Source organism: Eriocheir sinensis, unplaced genomic scaffold (assembly GCF_024679095.1).
Source record: "Eriocheir sinensis breed Jianghai 21 unplaced genomic scaffold, ASM2467909v1 Scaffold1579, whole genome shotgun sequence".
NCBI lineage: Eukaryota > Metazoa > Arthropoda > Malacostraca > Decapoda > Varunidae > Eriocheir > Eriocheir sinensis.
In genome coordinates, this window is record NW_026110938.1 from 1 (window position 1) to 15240 (window position 15240).

At 47.6% G+C, this 15240-nt stretch overlaps 2 protein-coding genes across 2 annotated transcripts; both read right to left on the reverse strand.

Annotated features, from left to right (window-relative positions):
• Window positions 1–34: 34 nt before the first annotated feature.
• LOC126990351 (28S ribosomal protein S35, mitochondrial-like) lies at window positions 35–2621 on the reverse strand (the record flags this gene model as incomplete). The annotated part of the gene is given in 3 exon segments (XM_050848932.1): window positions 35–249; window positions 1275–1368; window positions 1853–2621. Coding segments are annotated over 3 exon segments (427 nt in total), but the record flags the coding sequence as incomplete, so codon positions are not given.
• A 419-nt stretch (window positions 2622–3040) lies between these two features.
• LOC126990350 (zinc finger protein 418-like) lies at window positions 3041–6251 on the reverse strand. The gene is made up of 2 exons (XM_050848931.1): window positions 4823–6251; window positions 3041–4588 (listed from the first exon to the last, which is right to left on the reverse strand). Exon 2 carries the CDS (start codon window positions 4450–4452, stop codon window positions 3118–3120), a length of 1335 nt encoding a protein of 444 aa, XP_050704888.1. The 5' UTR covers window positions 4453–4588; window positions 4823–6251; the 3' UTR covers window positions 3041–3117.
• Between the last annotated feature and the right edge of the window lie 8989 nt (window positions 6252–15240).

Below are 15240 nucleotides of genomic sequence, written 5' to 3' on the forward strand. Positions count from 1 at the left end.
CGGGACACAACACAAAGTCACAACACATCCTTACTCTTCAAGGCCTGGCACTGCCGCTGGATGACTGGGGGTGTCAGGTGGAGGAAGTTTGGTATCTTCATGAGCTCCGCATTGCCCCATTTGTCCGGCGTGGGCTGGTTGGAGGCGGGGTAGCCCTGGCGAACTGGGAAGGGCACGGTGGCCGGGTGGAAGGATCTTGCCGCGGGCCATACGCTACCCCAGTCCTGGTCGATCTTCTGTTGTTTGTATCTGGGGGGAAGGATATGAAAGGTGGTTTAAGGTGAAGGGAAAGAAGCGAAGGAGGGATAAGTTAAGAGGAAAGAAATAAAGGGGGCATAGGTAAGTGATTTTGGGGCATAAATTAAAAGGGAAGACTAGGAATATGGTACATTGAGGTGTGTATTTTTTTCTTTTCACATCCATACGTTACTAGGAAAGACTTTGAATACAATACAAAGAGGCCTCTGCACCATGAACGTGAAGGAAAGGAAGGGGGTATAAATTACGAGGAAAGAAATGATAAAAGGAAGAAAATATGAAGGGGATGATTTACAAGGAAAGAAGTGAAGGGGGCATGAGTTGAGGAAAGAAATGAAGGGGGGCATTAGTTGAGAGAAGAGACTAGGAACAGGGTAGAAAGGTGTGCAATTTTCCTTTCTTTTAACATCAATAATTCATGAGGGAATCCTGGCCTATCTTCTACTGTTTGTATCTGGTGAAGGAAATGAAGGTACAGAGAAATAAATAAATAGGGAACAAGGTAGAGGGAGAGAAATAAAGGGGGGATAGTTGAGAGGAAAGAAATTAACCCGGTAGCAGCGACGGGCCAAATTTGTGGTTTTACCGTGTAGCAGCGAGAGGCTAAATTTGTGCCATGATATAAACCCCCCAAAAAAAGATGATACATAATCTGATCACAAATGCTTTGATATATATTATGAAATAGTTTGTGTGAGGGGTGATTTTTTCTAATTTTTCTCGCTTAGAGGGACCATTAAGAAACATGATCCCCGCTGCTACCAGGTTAAATGGGAGTAAGTTACGAAGACACTTTGGATATGGTACAAAGAAATGTGTGATTTTTTTCTTTATACTACATTTATGAGTTACAAGGAGGGACTAGATATATGGTACAAAGAGATGTATATTTTTTCTCTTTCTGTTTGTATATTTTTTTTCTCATTACATCCATGAGTTGAGAGGGGAGGAAAACTGGATGTTAAACAGGTGATGATGATGATGTTTATCTCCAAGAGCCTGACTCCTCCACTCACCTCGGAGGCAAAGTGTTCTGTGTCTTGCGCGTTCTCTGGAAGCGTTTCTCTATCTTCTTCTTGGTCAGCTCAAGGGTACGAAACTCCTCCTCTTCTGGAAAATATCAAATGAAGAAATATATAAATAAAAATAATACATTTCAAAGAGCATTTAGGTTGGGGTCATTCAACACATGCCAAACTTCACCTGAATGAATAATCCAAGTAAAACATCATGAAAGGAATGTTTGCTGAATGATGACCATGATGATGATGTCCTTCACTAAGACTCAATGCAGCCAGCCAATGCAAACAGTTTAAATATGCTCCCCCACCCTAAACCCTCTGCAAGCTATTTTGCGGCTGCGTCGGCGCTTTTGCGAATTATTATCCCCTATTTTCAACAATAAATAGTCCTGAACTGGATTCTTTCTCCTTTCTGGAAGTCACTTGTTACTGCAGTGCATTCAGGAACCAAAAAGAAATCCATGATGTAAGTATTAACTTTGCCAGAGGTGGTTAAGGTTTCGTAAATTTTCCCCATAATAATAATAATGATAATAATAATAATAATTACAATAACAAGAGCAACCCGTCACCTGCAGCCTTGGTCTCCCCGGTGAGCGGCGGTGAGGAGGCGAGGGCGCGGCGGGCCAGGGGGCGAAGGAGCTGCTGGGCCCCCCGGAGGTCACCCACACACGCCTTCTGCAGGAACATGGCTGAACGGCTGACAGTCTGGCTATATGATACTGAAATGATTGCCTCCTCCGTGTCCTTCCTGGCTGTCTGTCCCTCAACTCCCGCCCTCTTCTTAGCCTCGCAGGACACACTCAAGGGTTATTTGCGTCTCCCCGGCGGTGCTGTCAAGGGAGGCGCCGCTCACTGCCTCCCTGGACGGTCATAATGCTCTTGGGTCACTTAATTCCGCCTTAATTCACCTGAAATAACGTTTGTTTTGGTGTCCGGCTTCCAAGAGCGTGTGTGTGTGTGTGTGTGTGTGCGTGTCTCGGTCTTGGTCTTGAATCAGAGTAAGTGAATTGAATTGAAATAGTGAAAATAAGTGACTTTATTGCAGTTAGGAAAGCTATGTAATACTGAAAAGGAAAGTGTGTGAATAAGAAGAAAGGAGGAACGAGAGGTGGAGGACCTAAGAAGTGATACAAAGCGTCACAGGTCAAGAGAAGAAGGTCGTGGTCAGTGTTCCCGCCCAATCCCATCCCAAAAGCCGCCCAAAACCCGCGGACTGGAACTATTGGAATACAGACATTGTTGTTTACTTGCAACAATAAACTATCAATCAATCATCAATTATTGCACACTTTCTGCAATGGCCACTTCCTCCATCAGTCCATTACAAATTTCTGTACATCTGCAAGAAAAGCTGCGATATTTCCTTTGGTGGTTCACGCATCTTCCCTTCTAATTTATCTCATGCCCCTTCAAAGATATAGTTTCTACACTGTACGTATGTGTGTGTGAGAGACAAGACGTGCAGGCTCACCTTGGCCAGCACCTCATCCAGTGTATTGAAGGGCAGTCAGTTTCCAGTTTACTAGAGGGCATATGAGTCTATGATGCATGGTAAACCCTGGCATGTTAAATACTGTCTTGAGAATTTTAGGTGAGCAACATGAAAAACTAATGTATCTATTTGTAAACACGCTACTTATTTATTTACTTTGGGTATGGGTTTCACATTAGCTAGTATGGTTCCCAAACTTAATGTAGAACAATGGTAATTAATGTGTAGTAAAAGGTCCCAGGCCACACTCAAGAAGAATAAGAAAAAGAATGTACTATTTATTTGTTGTTCCCTGAGCTACACTTCGCTCCACCACCACATACAGCAGCACAACACAACACCTCAGCGGAAGTGGATCTTCATGTGTTGGGCAATATCATTCTTCAACTTGAAATGTTTTCCACAAACATCACACTTCAACTCTCTCAGACCAGAGTGTCGGAAGATGTGCTGGTTCAAAAGATACTTGGTACTGAACCTTCTGTCACACTCCAGGCATTCATGAGGTCTTTCACCAGTGTGTGTTAGGGTGTGCATGCTGAGGCTCTGCTTTATACTGAACTTTTTGCCACACTCTTGGCATTCATGAGGTCTTTCACCAGTGTGTGTAAGGGTGTGTCTGGTGAGGCTCTGCTTTGCACTGAACTTTTTGCCACACTCTTGGCATTCATGAGGTCTTTCCCTAGTGTGTGTAAGGGTGTGTTTTTTAAGGTGACTCTTCAGGGTGAACTTTTTGCCACACTCTTGGCATTCATGAGGTCTTTCACCAGTGTGTGTAAGGATGTGTCTGTTGAGGTCCTTTTTTATACTGAAGCGTTTGCCACACTCTTGGCATTTATGAGGTCTTTCACCAGTGTGTGTAAGGGTGTGTGTATTGAGGCTCTGCTTCGTACTGAACTTTTTGCCACACTCACGGCATTCATGAGGTCTTTCACCAGTGTGGGTAAGGGTGTGTGTGTTGAGGATCATTTTGCTACTGAACCTTTTGCCACACTCTTGGCATTCATGAGGTCTTTCCCCAGTGTGTGTAACGGTGTGTCTTTTAAGGTGACTCTTCAGGCTGAACTTTTTGCCACACTCTTGGCATTCATGAGGTCTTTCACCAGTGTGTGTAAGGGTGTGTCTGTTGAGGTCCTTTTTTCTACTGAAGCTTTTGCCACACTCTTGGCATTCATGAGGTCTTTTACCAGTGTGTGTAAGGGTGTGTCTGTTGAGGTTCTGCTTTGTACTGAACTTTTTGCCGCACTCATGGCATTCATGAGGTCTTTCCCCAGTGTGTGTAAGGGTGTGTTCTCTAAGGTGACTCCTCAGGCTGAACTTTTTGCCACACTCTTGGCATTCATGAGGTCTTTCACCAGTGTGTGTAAGGGTGTGTGTGTTGAGGATCTTTTTTCTAAAGAACCCTTTGCCACACTCTTGGCATTCATGAGGTCTTTCACCAGTGTGTGTAAGGGTGTGTCTGATGAGGTGATGTTTCAGGCTGAACTTTTTGCCACACTCTTGGCATTCATGAGGTCTTGCACCAGTGTGTGTAAGGGTGTGTCTGTTGAGGTCCGATTTTGCACAGAAGCTTTTGTCACAGTCTTGGCATTTATGAGGTCTTTTAGCAGAGTGTGTGGGTGTAATTGTAGAGGTCACCCTTCCCAGGGAGTCTTTGGCCACACTCTGGTCACTCATGGTTTCCTTCACCAGTGAGCCCAAGGCTGCATCTAGTGAACTTGCTCTCAGTCTCCAATCTTCTCACACTCAAACGTTGTTGTTGTTGTCGTCGTTGATGAGGTTTCAGGCCCTGCTCTGCCGCTGATGCAGCGCTCTACGAGGGCCGTCAACAATTTCAATGTTAGCCTCAATAATAGTCTTCGATACACTTATTCTCAAATATCGTAGTGAGTGAATGAGTGTCTTAATTTCTTTCACAAATAATATCACATATAACAATTAGTTCAGTGTTCATGTCTGCTATTTTTATTATAGTATCACAATTAAATATCCAACAATTATTTCCAGCACACTGAACATTCATCACACACAATTTATCTTGGAGTACCTTTTCTTTATGGCTGGAGATACCAGCAGCAAGATGGTGGTGGTTCATCTGATCACCCCTGTTCTTCACACCAGTGGCAGTCTGCCCCTGCTGGTCCCGGCCACTCAGGCTGCTGTCCGGCCCTGCATCCTCCACTGCAACTCTGCTCCTGATGTGAGGGGTCGGCAGGTCTTGCAGGAACCTCAGGGAAGCTGCAGAGGGTGGCAAGGTACCCTGATGCCACACTCGGGGACCAAGCCAGCAGGCCAGGTGCAGGATGCACCAAGTCAGTGGTGCTGAGCATAGCACCCGCCCCAGACCCTCACTTCAGCACACTCAGGGACCAAGCCAGCAGGCCAGGCGCGGGATGCTCCAAGGAGTCCTCAAGTCAGTGTCGCTGAGCACAGCAGTGACAGCACCTGCTCCAGGCCCTCACTTCAGCACCGGCACCAGCGCTGCCTCTCCTTTCTTCTGCAGTGCCTGGCGGGCTGGGGCTGAGGGGCTGTGAGGTCCCGCCGCGGCCTCCTCGAGCAGGCAGAGCCGCAGAGATCCACTCCGCTCCGCATTCCCGCCGAGTCGGATTCCCGCGCACTCCTTTCCCAAAACGAGCCCAAAACCCGCGGACTCCACCTTCCGCAAGAGCCCAAAAGGAGCCCTCTATTTTATTAAGAATGGGGCGGGGGTCAAGACGCCTTTGCACACCCATCCAGTATCAACTTATCAAGTCACTTGTAAGAGTCCGTTGTTTCTCCCTCGATCACCGGTACAGGCAGCTACACGAGGCTGAAGATAAATTGGCTGTGTCGAGTGTGTGTGCTGTGTGGTGCAAGGCAAGTATACTTGCCTTGGTGTGGTGTATGTGGAAATGATGGGTGCAGGTATTTGGGATGGGTCAACCAACGACGGTCTGAATGAGGTCGTGCCCTTATGATATAATCCTTACACGTCTTCTTCTTCTTCTTCTTTTGACCTGTAACGCATTGTATCGCTTCTTAGGTCCTCCTCCTCTCGTTCCTCCCTTCTTATTCACACAACTTTCTTTTCAGCGTTATGTAATTTTCTAACCTGAAATAAAGCCACTTATATTCACTTATTCAGACATTTGTGCCCTTTTTTTCCCAGCACTGCGCGAGGAACACTTTTGCCAACTTTACCATTCTTCTTTCCGTTTCCTTTTTGTCTCCATACAGCCCCAACACCGTGCAGATCGCCCCGTATTCCTCCTCTAGTCTCCTAGCCCACTCCTCTCCGCCTATTACCATCACTACTCCTGCCACCAACTCCCCTCTCTGCCGCTCATAGTTGCTGCATTCCACTATTAGGTGTTCTACTGTTTCCATCTGCCCTGTCCTACAGCTACAGTCCTGTGGGTTTCCCCCGTCCCTGTTCCTGCCGTTTACCTCCAGCTGGACTGGACTGGACAATGTTGCCAGTATTTTGCTGCCAGGTGGTAATTTAGGTAATTGCAGGTGTACCTACTCAGAAATATTATCAGTATTTACATTCTAATTCCTTTTTCTGTCAACTAACCTCAACATAGCTATGTGTTTTTAGTTTTGTACAATGGCAATTTTTATTTTTTTGTAAATAGCCTAGTAAAAGGGTATGTCTGCAAGACCAGCCATCCCCACTATGTTGTATTTTACATCAATAAATATTTCAATTCAATTAAAAAAAAAAATAATACACAAAGCCCTGGGGAGAAACCTCGAGCCTCCTGTGACATCAAGATCAAGACCAAGATCAGGCCCCGAGATCAAGCAGAGAGAGAGAGCAGACGTGTGTGAGCGGCTCCGAGTGTTTTTGAAGAAGTAACCTGCAGTTTTGTGGTGAGAACCTTTAACCATTGAAAAGATGGGTGTGAGTGACTGTGGCGTGTGTGGCAAGGGAGTGGGCAGGGGCAGCGCCGGTGTGTGCTGCGAGAGGTGTGAGGTGTGGTGCCACCAGCCGTGCGTGGACATCAAGACCAACTCGCGGCTCCTGCAGCACACCCTGCTCATCTTCCTATGCCTGGCGTGCAAGAACGTGACGAAGGACGAGTGGCGAAGAGACAGGCAGAAGACGGACAAGAACGTGCAGACGGAGACCAGCAACGAGGAGAAGGCAGTCCAGACGACCCCCAAGGACACCCTGGAGGACAGAGGTGTCCAGACGACCACCGTGGAGGCCCCCAAGGACACCCTGGAGGACAGGGGAGTCCAAACGACCACCGTGGCTGCCCCCAAGGACACCCTGGAGGACAGGGGAGTCCAAACGACCACCGTGGCTGCCCCCAAGGACACCCTGGAGGACAGGGGAGTCCAGACGACCACCGTGGCTGCCCCCAAGGACACCCTGGAGGACAGGGGAGTCCAACGACCACCATGGCTGCCCCAAGGACACCCTGGAGGACAGGGGAGTCCAAACGACCACCGTGGCTGCCCCCAAGGACACCCTGGAGGACAGGGGAGTCCAGACGACCACCGTGGCTGCCCCCAAGGACACCCTGGAGGACAGGGGAGTCCAGACGACCACCGTGGCTCCCCCCAAGGACACCCTGGAGGACAGGGGAGTCCAGACGACCACCGTGGCTCTCCCCAAGGACACCCTGGAGGACAGGGGAGTCCAGACAACAGCTGTGGCTGCCCCCAAGGACACCCTGGAGGACAGGGGAGTCCAGACAACAGCTGTGGCTGCCCCCAAGGAGGACCATGTGGAGAGAGAGGTTCAGACTGCTGAGACCCTCAAGGAAAGACCAGACCAAGCGACAGAAACAGCAAGACCTAGACGGACAACAGAAATGAAGGTGAAGAGGGCCCCCATCCGTATCATTGGAGACAGTATGATGAAGAATGCGCACTGGCACGTTAAGTGCAACATGGACGGCAGTGGCTGCACCAGCATGAGTGGTGCCCAGATCAGGAACATCAAGAAAAGAGTGCAGCATGATGCGGCCGACTTGAAAGACGGACTGCTGATCGTCCAGGGTGGTGGGAACGCCCTGGAGTACGTCGGACAAGAAGAAACAGTGAAGGACGTAGACTCTGTGAAGGCAGTGGAAGGAAAAGGAATGAAGGTTGCAGTTGTGGGAATTATGAGACGCCCAAGGGAAGGACCACAGTACGAGAGACTGTGATCTACAAACAAGAGGATCCAAGAAGAAATGATGAAGATGAAGATTGAATGGACGCGAGGGAAGAAGGGCGACGTCAGTTTCATCGACATGGACGGAGTCCTGAGGGGAGATGCAGCGTTCGACGTGGATGGCGTGCACCTGAGCGGCAACGGAACAGGAGGATGGGGAGCGCCTGCGTGAATGGGTGCGGATGAAGTCACTGTATGCAGTGGGGACAGTTTGAGCAGGTATAAATGACCTAGCACGGAGGAGTGGATACACAACCCAGGCAAGTGAAAGTATGAAGATTGGATGTTTGAATGTGAGAGGTTGGGGTGTGGGCAAACTTGAGGACATGAGTAAGGAACTGGATGAATGGAAGTATGATATAATAGGCTTGACTGAGACACACCTGAGAGGTGACGTGCAGACTGAGGGGAGTGAGTATGTGATGATTGGGAAGGGGCGAAGAAACAGGAGACTATGGGAGGAGGCGTAGCCTTCCTCCACCGCAAAAATGAGAATCTGAAGGTGGAAGAGCTAGATGTAGGTAACAGTGCTAGCAGTGAAGATGTATTGGCCGTGAGTGTGGAATGCAAGAATAAAAAGGGCAGACTAGAAAGAGTAGTTATGGTTGTTGTGTATATGACTGTAGAAGGTGAAAGAGCAGTAAGGGAAAACAGGGGAAAGTACAATATTCTTAGAAAAGTTGTGAGAGAGCATGCAGGAGAGAGAGTGATTGTTATGGGTGATATGAATGCACATACAGGTATGTTAGGTGAACGTATATAAATCGGAATGGAGAAATGCTAGCTGAGTTTGTAAGTGAAATGAACTTAGAGAACCTGAATGAAACTCTGGCTGAGGGACGTGACCTGGAGTGCAAGAAATCAGGAGTCTGCGATTGATTATGTACTGGTAAATGGGAGAATGCGCGAATGTGTGTCTCGTATGTGGATAGATGAAGAGGGAATGATTGATATTGTGTCTGACCATAATATGTTGACCGTGGAGTGCGGGCTGAAAGGTAAAAATGAAATGAAAGAAAAGGACAGGAAGAAGAAGTGGAGACTGAGAGATGTAGGGTGGGAAAATTTTCAGGTAGACTTGAGTGAAAGAAATTGGGAGCCGGGTAGTTTGAATGATGTGGACGCTTTGAATGAAAGGCTCGTAGAGAATGTGAGAGGAGCTGCAGTCCAACATGTAGGGTATGTGAGAACGAATGGTAGAAAGCGTGTAAGGAAACCGTGGTGGAACGATGATATTGGGACAGCTAGGAAAGAACGAAAGAGACTAAATAGACTGTGTAGACGAATGAGGAGAAGGAGGCAAGAAAGCGAAGAAGCTGAGGGTGAATACCAGAATGCATGGGAAAGCTACGTGAGACACCAACGACTGACAAAGCGGAAGATCATGAGTGCAAAGGTTCAGTGTGAAAGAAGTGTGATTCAGACCCTGAGAGAGAAAGGGCTTGAGGGAGGTCGTGAGTGGTATAGATTCCTGAGAGGTGAGAGGATGAGTGACAGTGAGAATGTGGAAAGTCTGAAGGTGAATGGTGAAAAAATTACAGATAAGGAGAAAATGAGGGAGTCAATTAGGAATTTTGGGAAGAAATAGGAGGAGTAGGGAAGTATTTGGTGTGAGAGAAGTATGTTGAACTATGGAGTTGTAAGATGCAAATGTGATGAATGAAAGGATCAGTAGGGAGGAGGTTGAGAGATGTGAAAAGACAGAAGAATGGTAAGGCTGCAGGACCAGATGAGATCCCGTATGAGTTGTATAAAAATGGAGGTGAGGCTGTGATTGAGAGGATGACTGAGTTATTCAACCAGGTATGGGAAGAAGAGAGAGTGCCAAGTAAATGGAATGAATGTAGAGTGACTCTGATCCACAAGGGCGGGCATAAGAGTAAGCAGGAATTAAAGAACTATAGGCCAATCTCTCTGGTAAACTCAATAGGAAAAATCTTTAGTGCTGTGTTGAATGAAAGGTTGTGTAAATGGATTGAGAGTGCCAGGGTGCTGGGTGAGGAGCAGAACAGGTTCCGAGTGGACAGGCGAGCAGAAGATAATATGTTTGTTGTGAATGAGCTGATTGAAAGGAAAAAGAGCGAAGCCGGGAAACTGTACTTAGGCTTCCTAGATATAGAGAAAGCTTATGACAGGGTGAATAGAGATGTGTTATGCAGAGTGCTTGAAAAAGTTGGGCTGAGTGATAAGATTGTTAACATAATTAGAAGTATGTATGTAGGTACAAGAGCAAAGTATAGACTAGGTGATCTAGAGACAGGTTGGGTGAAGAGTGAAAGAGGAGTGAGACAAGGCTGTATATTATCACCAACATTATTTAGTCTTTTCACAGAGGAATTAGCAGTCAGAATGAGGAGAATGAATGCAGGAGTGAGAATTGGAGAGGATAAAGTATGTGTGTTGTTGTATGCGGATGATGTGGTGGTTATGAGTGAGTCTGCTGAAGAACTACAGAGTCTCCTAGATGTGGTAGGGGGTTATGGAAGGGATTTTGGGGTTAGGTTCAGTAGTGAGAAGAGCAAAGTAATGATAGTGAATAGGTCAGAGGATGAGAGAAAGAACTTGGAGACAGGAAGGGATGAGTTGGAACAGACGGAAGAATACAAGTATCTAGGGGTGTGGATGGAGGTAAATGGATGCGGCAGGGCCAAGAATGTAAAGATAAGTATGGCAAACCAGTGGGTTGGCCGTTTAGGGTGTGCAGCGAGGATGAGAGCGAGCAAGTATGATATCATCCGTGAGGTTTGGAAGAGTGTGGCTCCTTGGCATTATGTATGGAATGGATGTGATGACATGGAATGACAGTGAGATAGAAAAATTGAGGTGGGGGCAGAGAATAGGGTAAAGAATGGCACTGAATGCACCAAGGTTTGCAGCAGTAGAGGCTCTTAGGGGGGACATGGGATGGAGCACGTTTAGGGAAAGACTAGTAAAGGCAACCTTGAGATATAAAGTGAGACTGGAACAAATGGAGGATGCAAGATTAGCAAGGAAAGTATACTTGTGGAGTATAAGAGATGGCAAATGGGCTTAATAAATGTGGGCTAATGATAGACAGGAATGTTATGCTAAGTAGGTGGGTGTACCGACCCTTTGAAGATAGACAGAATGTGTTTGAATGGAGAATAACAAACAGAAATGGAGAGGGGTTTGAGTGGGATGTAAGAAAGTGGAAGAATGTGATAGATATGGCAGTTAAAGATGAGGGATTGAGCAAGTGGAAGAATGAGATGGAAAGAAAGGAAACTCTCGACTGGTATAGGGAGAAAGAGGCCCCAAAGTGTGAGGTGTGGTATGAGGGAAGCCTGGGAGGTGATCTTCTTTTCCGTGCTAGAGCGCAGTGTCTGGATGTGAATGCAAGGAACTATAGATGGTCTGAGTCCCGCAGCAAAGTATGCCAGATGTGTGACAGGGGTGTGATTTAGACTGTGCAGCATGTAGTGCTGGAATGCAAGAAGTATGACAGGGAGAGAACGAAGATGATGCATGTGTTTTTGAGCGAGATGGGACGTGATGTAAACGGGAGGACTGGAAGGGAGTGGATGGTGCTGCTGCTGGGGCTCAGTGGAAAGACGAGTGGACGAGTGATTGAGGCAGTGAAAGAGTTCTTGGAGGGCATGTGGCGTGAAAGATGTAGGGAATGATATCTTGCCCCGAGAACATTGACTTCCCGCATGTTTTGTTTTCTTTCCACAGGAGCTGCCGATATAAAGGCCTGGCTGGGGAGAAATCCCGAGCCACCTGTGACATCAAGATCAAGATCAAGATCGAGGCGGAGGTAAACAAAGGGTGCTCGTGAGGGTGTGTGTGAGAGCGGTCCGAGGTTTTTGAAGATTTTTCCGGCTACGTGCTCTGTTTTTGGTGAGAACCATATTTAATAGTTACTGAAGAGATGGATGTGGACGACTGTGGTGTGTGTGGCAAGGAAGTGACCGACAGTGGTGTGTGTTGCGAGAGGTGTGAGGTGTGGTCTCACCAGCCATGTGTAAACATCAAGACCTCGCGGCTTCTGGAACACACCCTGATCGTGTCCCTTTGCACGGTGTGCCTGGACACCAGCAGGAAAGAATGGCGGAGTGAGAAGCACGACAAGACGGTCCAGACGGAACCCAGCGTGGAGGAAAAGGCTGTTCAGACAACGGTCGTGCAAGCCGCCCCAGCGAGTGAGCCTGCCCCCAAGATCGGCGTGGCGGTCCAGACGGAACCCAGCGTGGAGGAAAAGGCTGTTCAGACAACGGTCGTGCAAGCCGCCCCAGCGAGTGAGCCTGCCCCCAAGATCGGCGTGGAGGACAGGGCAGTCCAGACTGCCCTGTCCCCTAGGGCCGGACTTGAGCGGCGGGACCTAGAGGACAGGAGTATCCAGACCGAAGAAGCCCGGAGGAAGAAGACAGTGAAGATGGAAGTGAAGAAGACTCCAATCCGCATTATAGGCGACAGCATGGTTAAGAATGTCCACGTGCATGTGAAGTGCAAGTTGGAAGGAAGTGGCATCACCAGCATGAGTGGTGCACAGATACCGAACATCAGAAAGAAAGTACAGGAAGAAGCTGCTGGAATGAAGGATGGCCTCCTGATCATACAGGGCGGTGGGAATGGCCTGCAGTATGTGGGTCAGGAGGACACCATCAAGGAAGTCATAGACTCTGTGAAGGCAGCAGAAGGACGAGGCATGAAAGTGGCAGTAGTGGGCATCATGAGAAGACCGAAGGCAGGACCCGACTATGAGAAGATGCGACGGACGACTAACAGGAAGATCCAGGAAGAGGTGATGAAGCTGAAGATGGAGTGGTTGCAGGAGAAGAAAGGCGACGTCAGCTTCATCGACCTGGACAAGGCACTGGAGAAGGACGCGGTGTTTGCTGTGGACGGTGTCCACCTCAACGAAGAGGGGACGAGACGGATGGGACAGCGGCTGTGTGAGTGGGTGAAAATGAAGTCCCTCCGTCCGGTAGAGGCTGTTTGAATGGGCCCGAGTGCCCTAGTGCGGAGAAGTGAAGACACCAACCAGGCGAGTGAATGCATGAAAATTGGATGTTTGAATGTGAGAGGCTGGGGGGTGGGGAAGTATGAGGACGTGTGCAAGGAGCTGGATGAATGGAAGTATGATGTGGTAGGTCTGACTGAAACACACCTTAGAGGTAGGGTACAGTCTGAGGAGAGTGAGTATGTGATGTTAGGAAAGGGCCGCGAAACAGACGATGATGGGAGGAGGCGTAGCCTTTCTCACCAAAGCACTTGAAGATGGAAGAGTTGGATGTAGGAAACAGTGCTGGCAGTGAGGATGTTTTGGCTGTGAGAGTGGAATGCAAGGATAGGAAGGGCAGACCAGAGAGAGTAGTAATGGTTGTTGTTTACATGACTGTGGAGGGTGAAAGGGCAGTTAGGGAGAACAGGGTGAAGTACAACACCATTAGAAAAATTGTAAGGAGCATGCAGGCGAGAGAGTGATTGTTTTAGGTGACATGACCGCACACACGGGGATGCTAGGTGAGCGCATGAGCAGGAATGGGGAAATGTTAGCTGAGTTTGCAAGTGATATGGATCTGGAGAACCTGAATGAGACTATAGCAGAGGAACGGGTGACCTGGAGTGCGAGAGACCAGGAGTCGGCGATTGACTATATGTTGGTGAATGGAAGAATGCGTGAATGTGTGTCTCATGTGGATAGATGAAGAGGAATGATCGATATTGTGTCTGACCATAATATGTTGACAGTAGAGTGCATGTTGAAGGGTAAGAATGAAAAAAGAGGTCAGGAAAAAGAAATGGAGGCTAAGAGATGTAGGATGGGAGAATGTTCAGGTAGATCTGAGTGAAAGAAACTAGGAGTCTGATGATATGTAGGATGTGGATGCACTGAATGAGAGGCTTGTGGAGAACGTAAGACACGCTGCAGTCCGCAACATTGGGTATGTCACAACGAATGGTAGAAAGCGTGTGAGCAAACCGTGGTGGAATACAAGTTATAGAGAAGAAATGAAGAAGAGGAAGAGGATGAATAGACTGTGTCGGCGGCTGAAGAGAAAGAGACATGATAGCGAGGAAGCTGAGGGTGCGTATCAGAATGCATGGGAAGGATATGTTAGGCAGCAGCGACTGACGAAACGAACGATTATGAGTGCGAAGGTTGACTGCGAAAGAGGTGTGATTCAGAGCCTGAGAGAGAAGGGCTTGAGGGTGGCCGTGAATGGTATAGATTCCTAAGAGGTGAGAGGATGAGTGACAGTGGAAATGTAGAAAGACTGAAGGTGGATGGTGTAACAATTACAGATGAAGAGAAAATGAGGGAGGCAGTCAAGGAGTTTTGGGAGAAAATAGGAGGAGTGGGTGAAGAAATGAACGTGAGAGAAGCGGGTGTGACCATGGAGAGGAAAGATGCAACTGAGATGAATGAAAGGATCAGTAGGGAGGAAGTTGAGAGGTGTATTAAGAGACAGAAGGATGGAAAAGCAGCAGGACCAGATGATATCCCATACGAGCTTTATAAGAATGGTGGTGAGAGTGTTATTGACAGAATGACTGACTTGTTTAACCAGGTGGGAGGAAGAGAGAGTGCCGAGCAAGTGGAATGAATGTAAGGTGACTTTGATACATAAGGGTGGACACAAGAGTAGACAGGAGCTTAAGAATTACAGACCAATCTCCTTGTAAACACAGTAGGGAAAGTTTTGTGCAGTGCTGAATGAAAGGTTGTGTAAATGGATTGAGAGGAATAGGGTATTAGGTGAGGAACAGAATGGTTTCCGGGTTGACAGGAGAGCTGAAGATAATATGTTTGTGGTGAATGAACTGATTGAAAGGAAAAAGAGAGCAGGAGAAAAGTTATACTTAGGTTTTCTAGACATAGAGAAAGCTTACGACAGGGTTAATAGGAGTATGTTGTGTAGGGTGCTGGAGCAGATTGGACTGAGTGATAAGTTTGTGAACATAATAAGTAGTATGTATGCAGGCACAAGAGCTAAATACAGGTTAGGGAGCCTAGAGACAGACTGGGTGAAGAGCGAGAGGAGTGAGGCAGGGTTGCATTCTGTCACCAACATTATTTAGCCTGTATACAGAGGAGCTGGCAGTTAGGATGAGAAGAATGAATGCGGGAGTGAGAGTTGGAGAGGACAAGTTGTGTGTGTTGTTGTATGCGGACGATGTTGTGATTTTGAGTGACTCTGGGAGACTTACAAAGAATGTTAGATGTGGTAGGGGCTATGGAAGAGATTTTGGTGTTAGATTTAGTAGTGAGAAGAGCAAGATTATGATAGTCAATAGGTCAGAGGATGAGAGAGAAACAACTTGGAGACTGGAAGGAATGAGTTGGAACA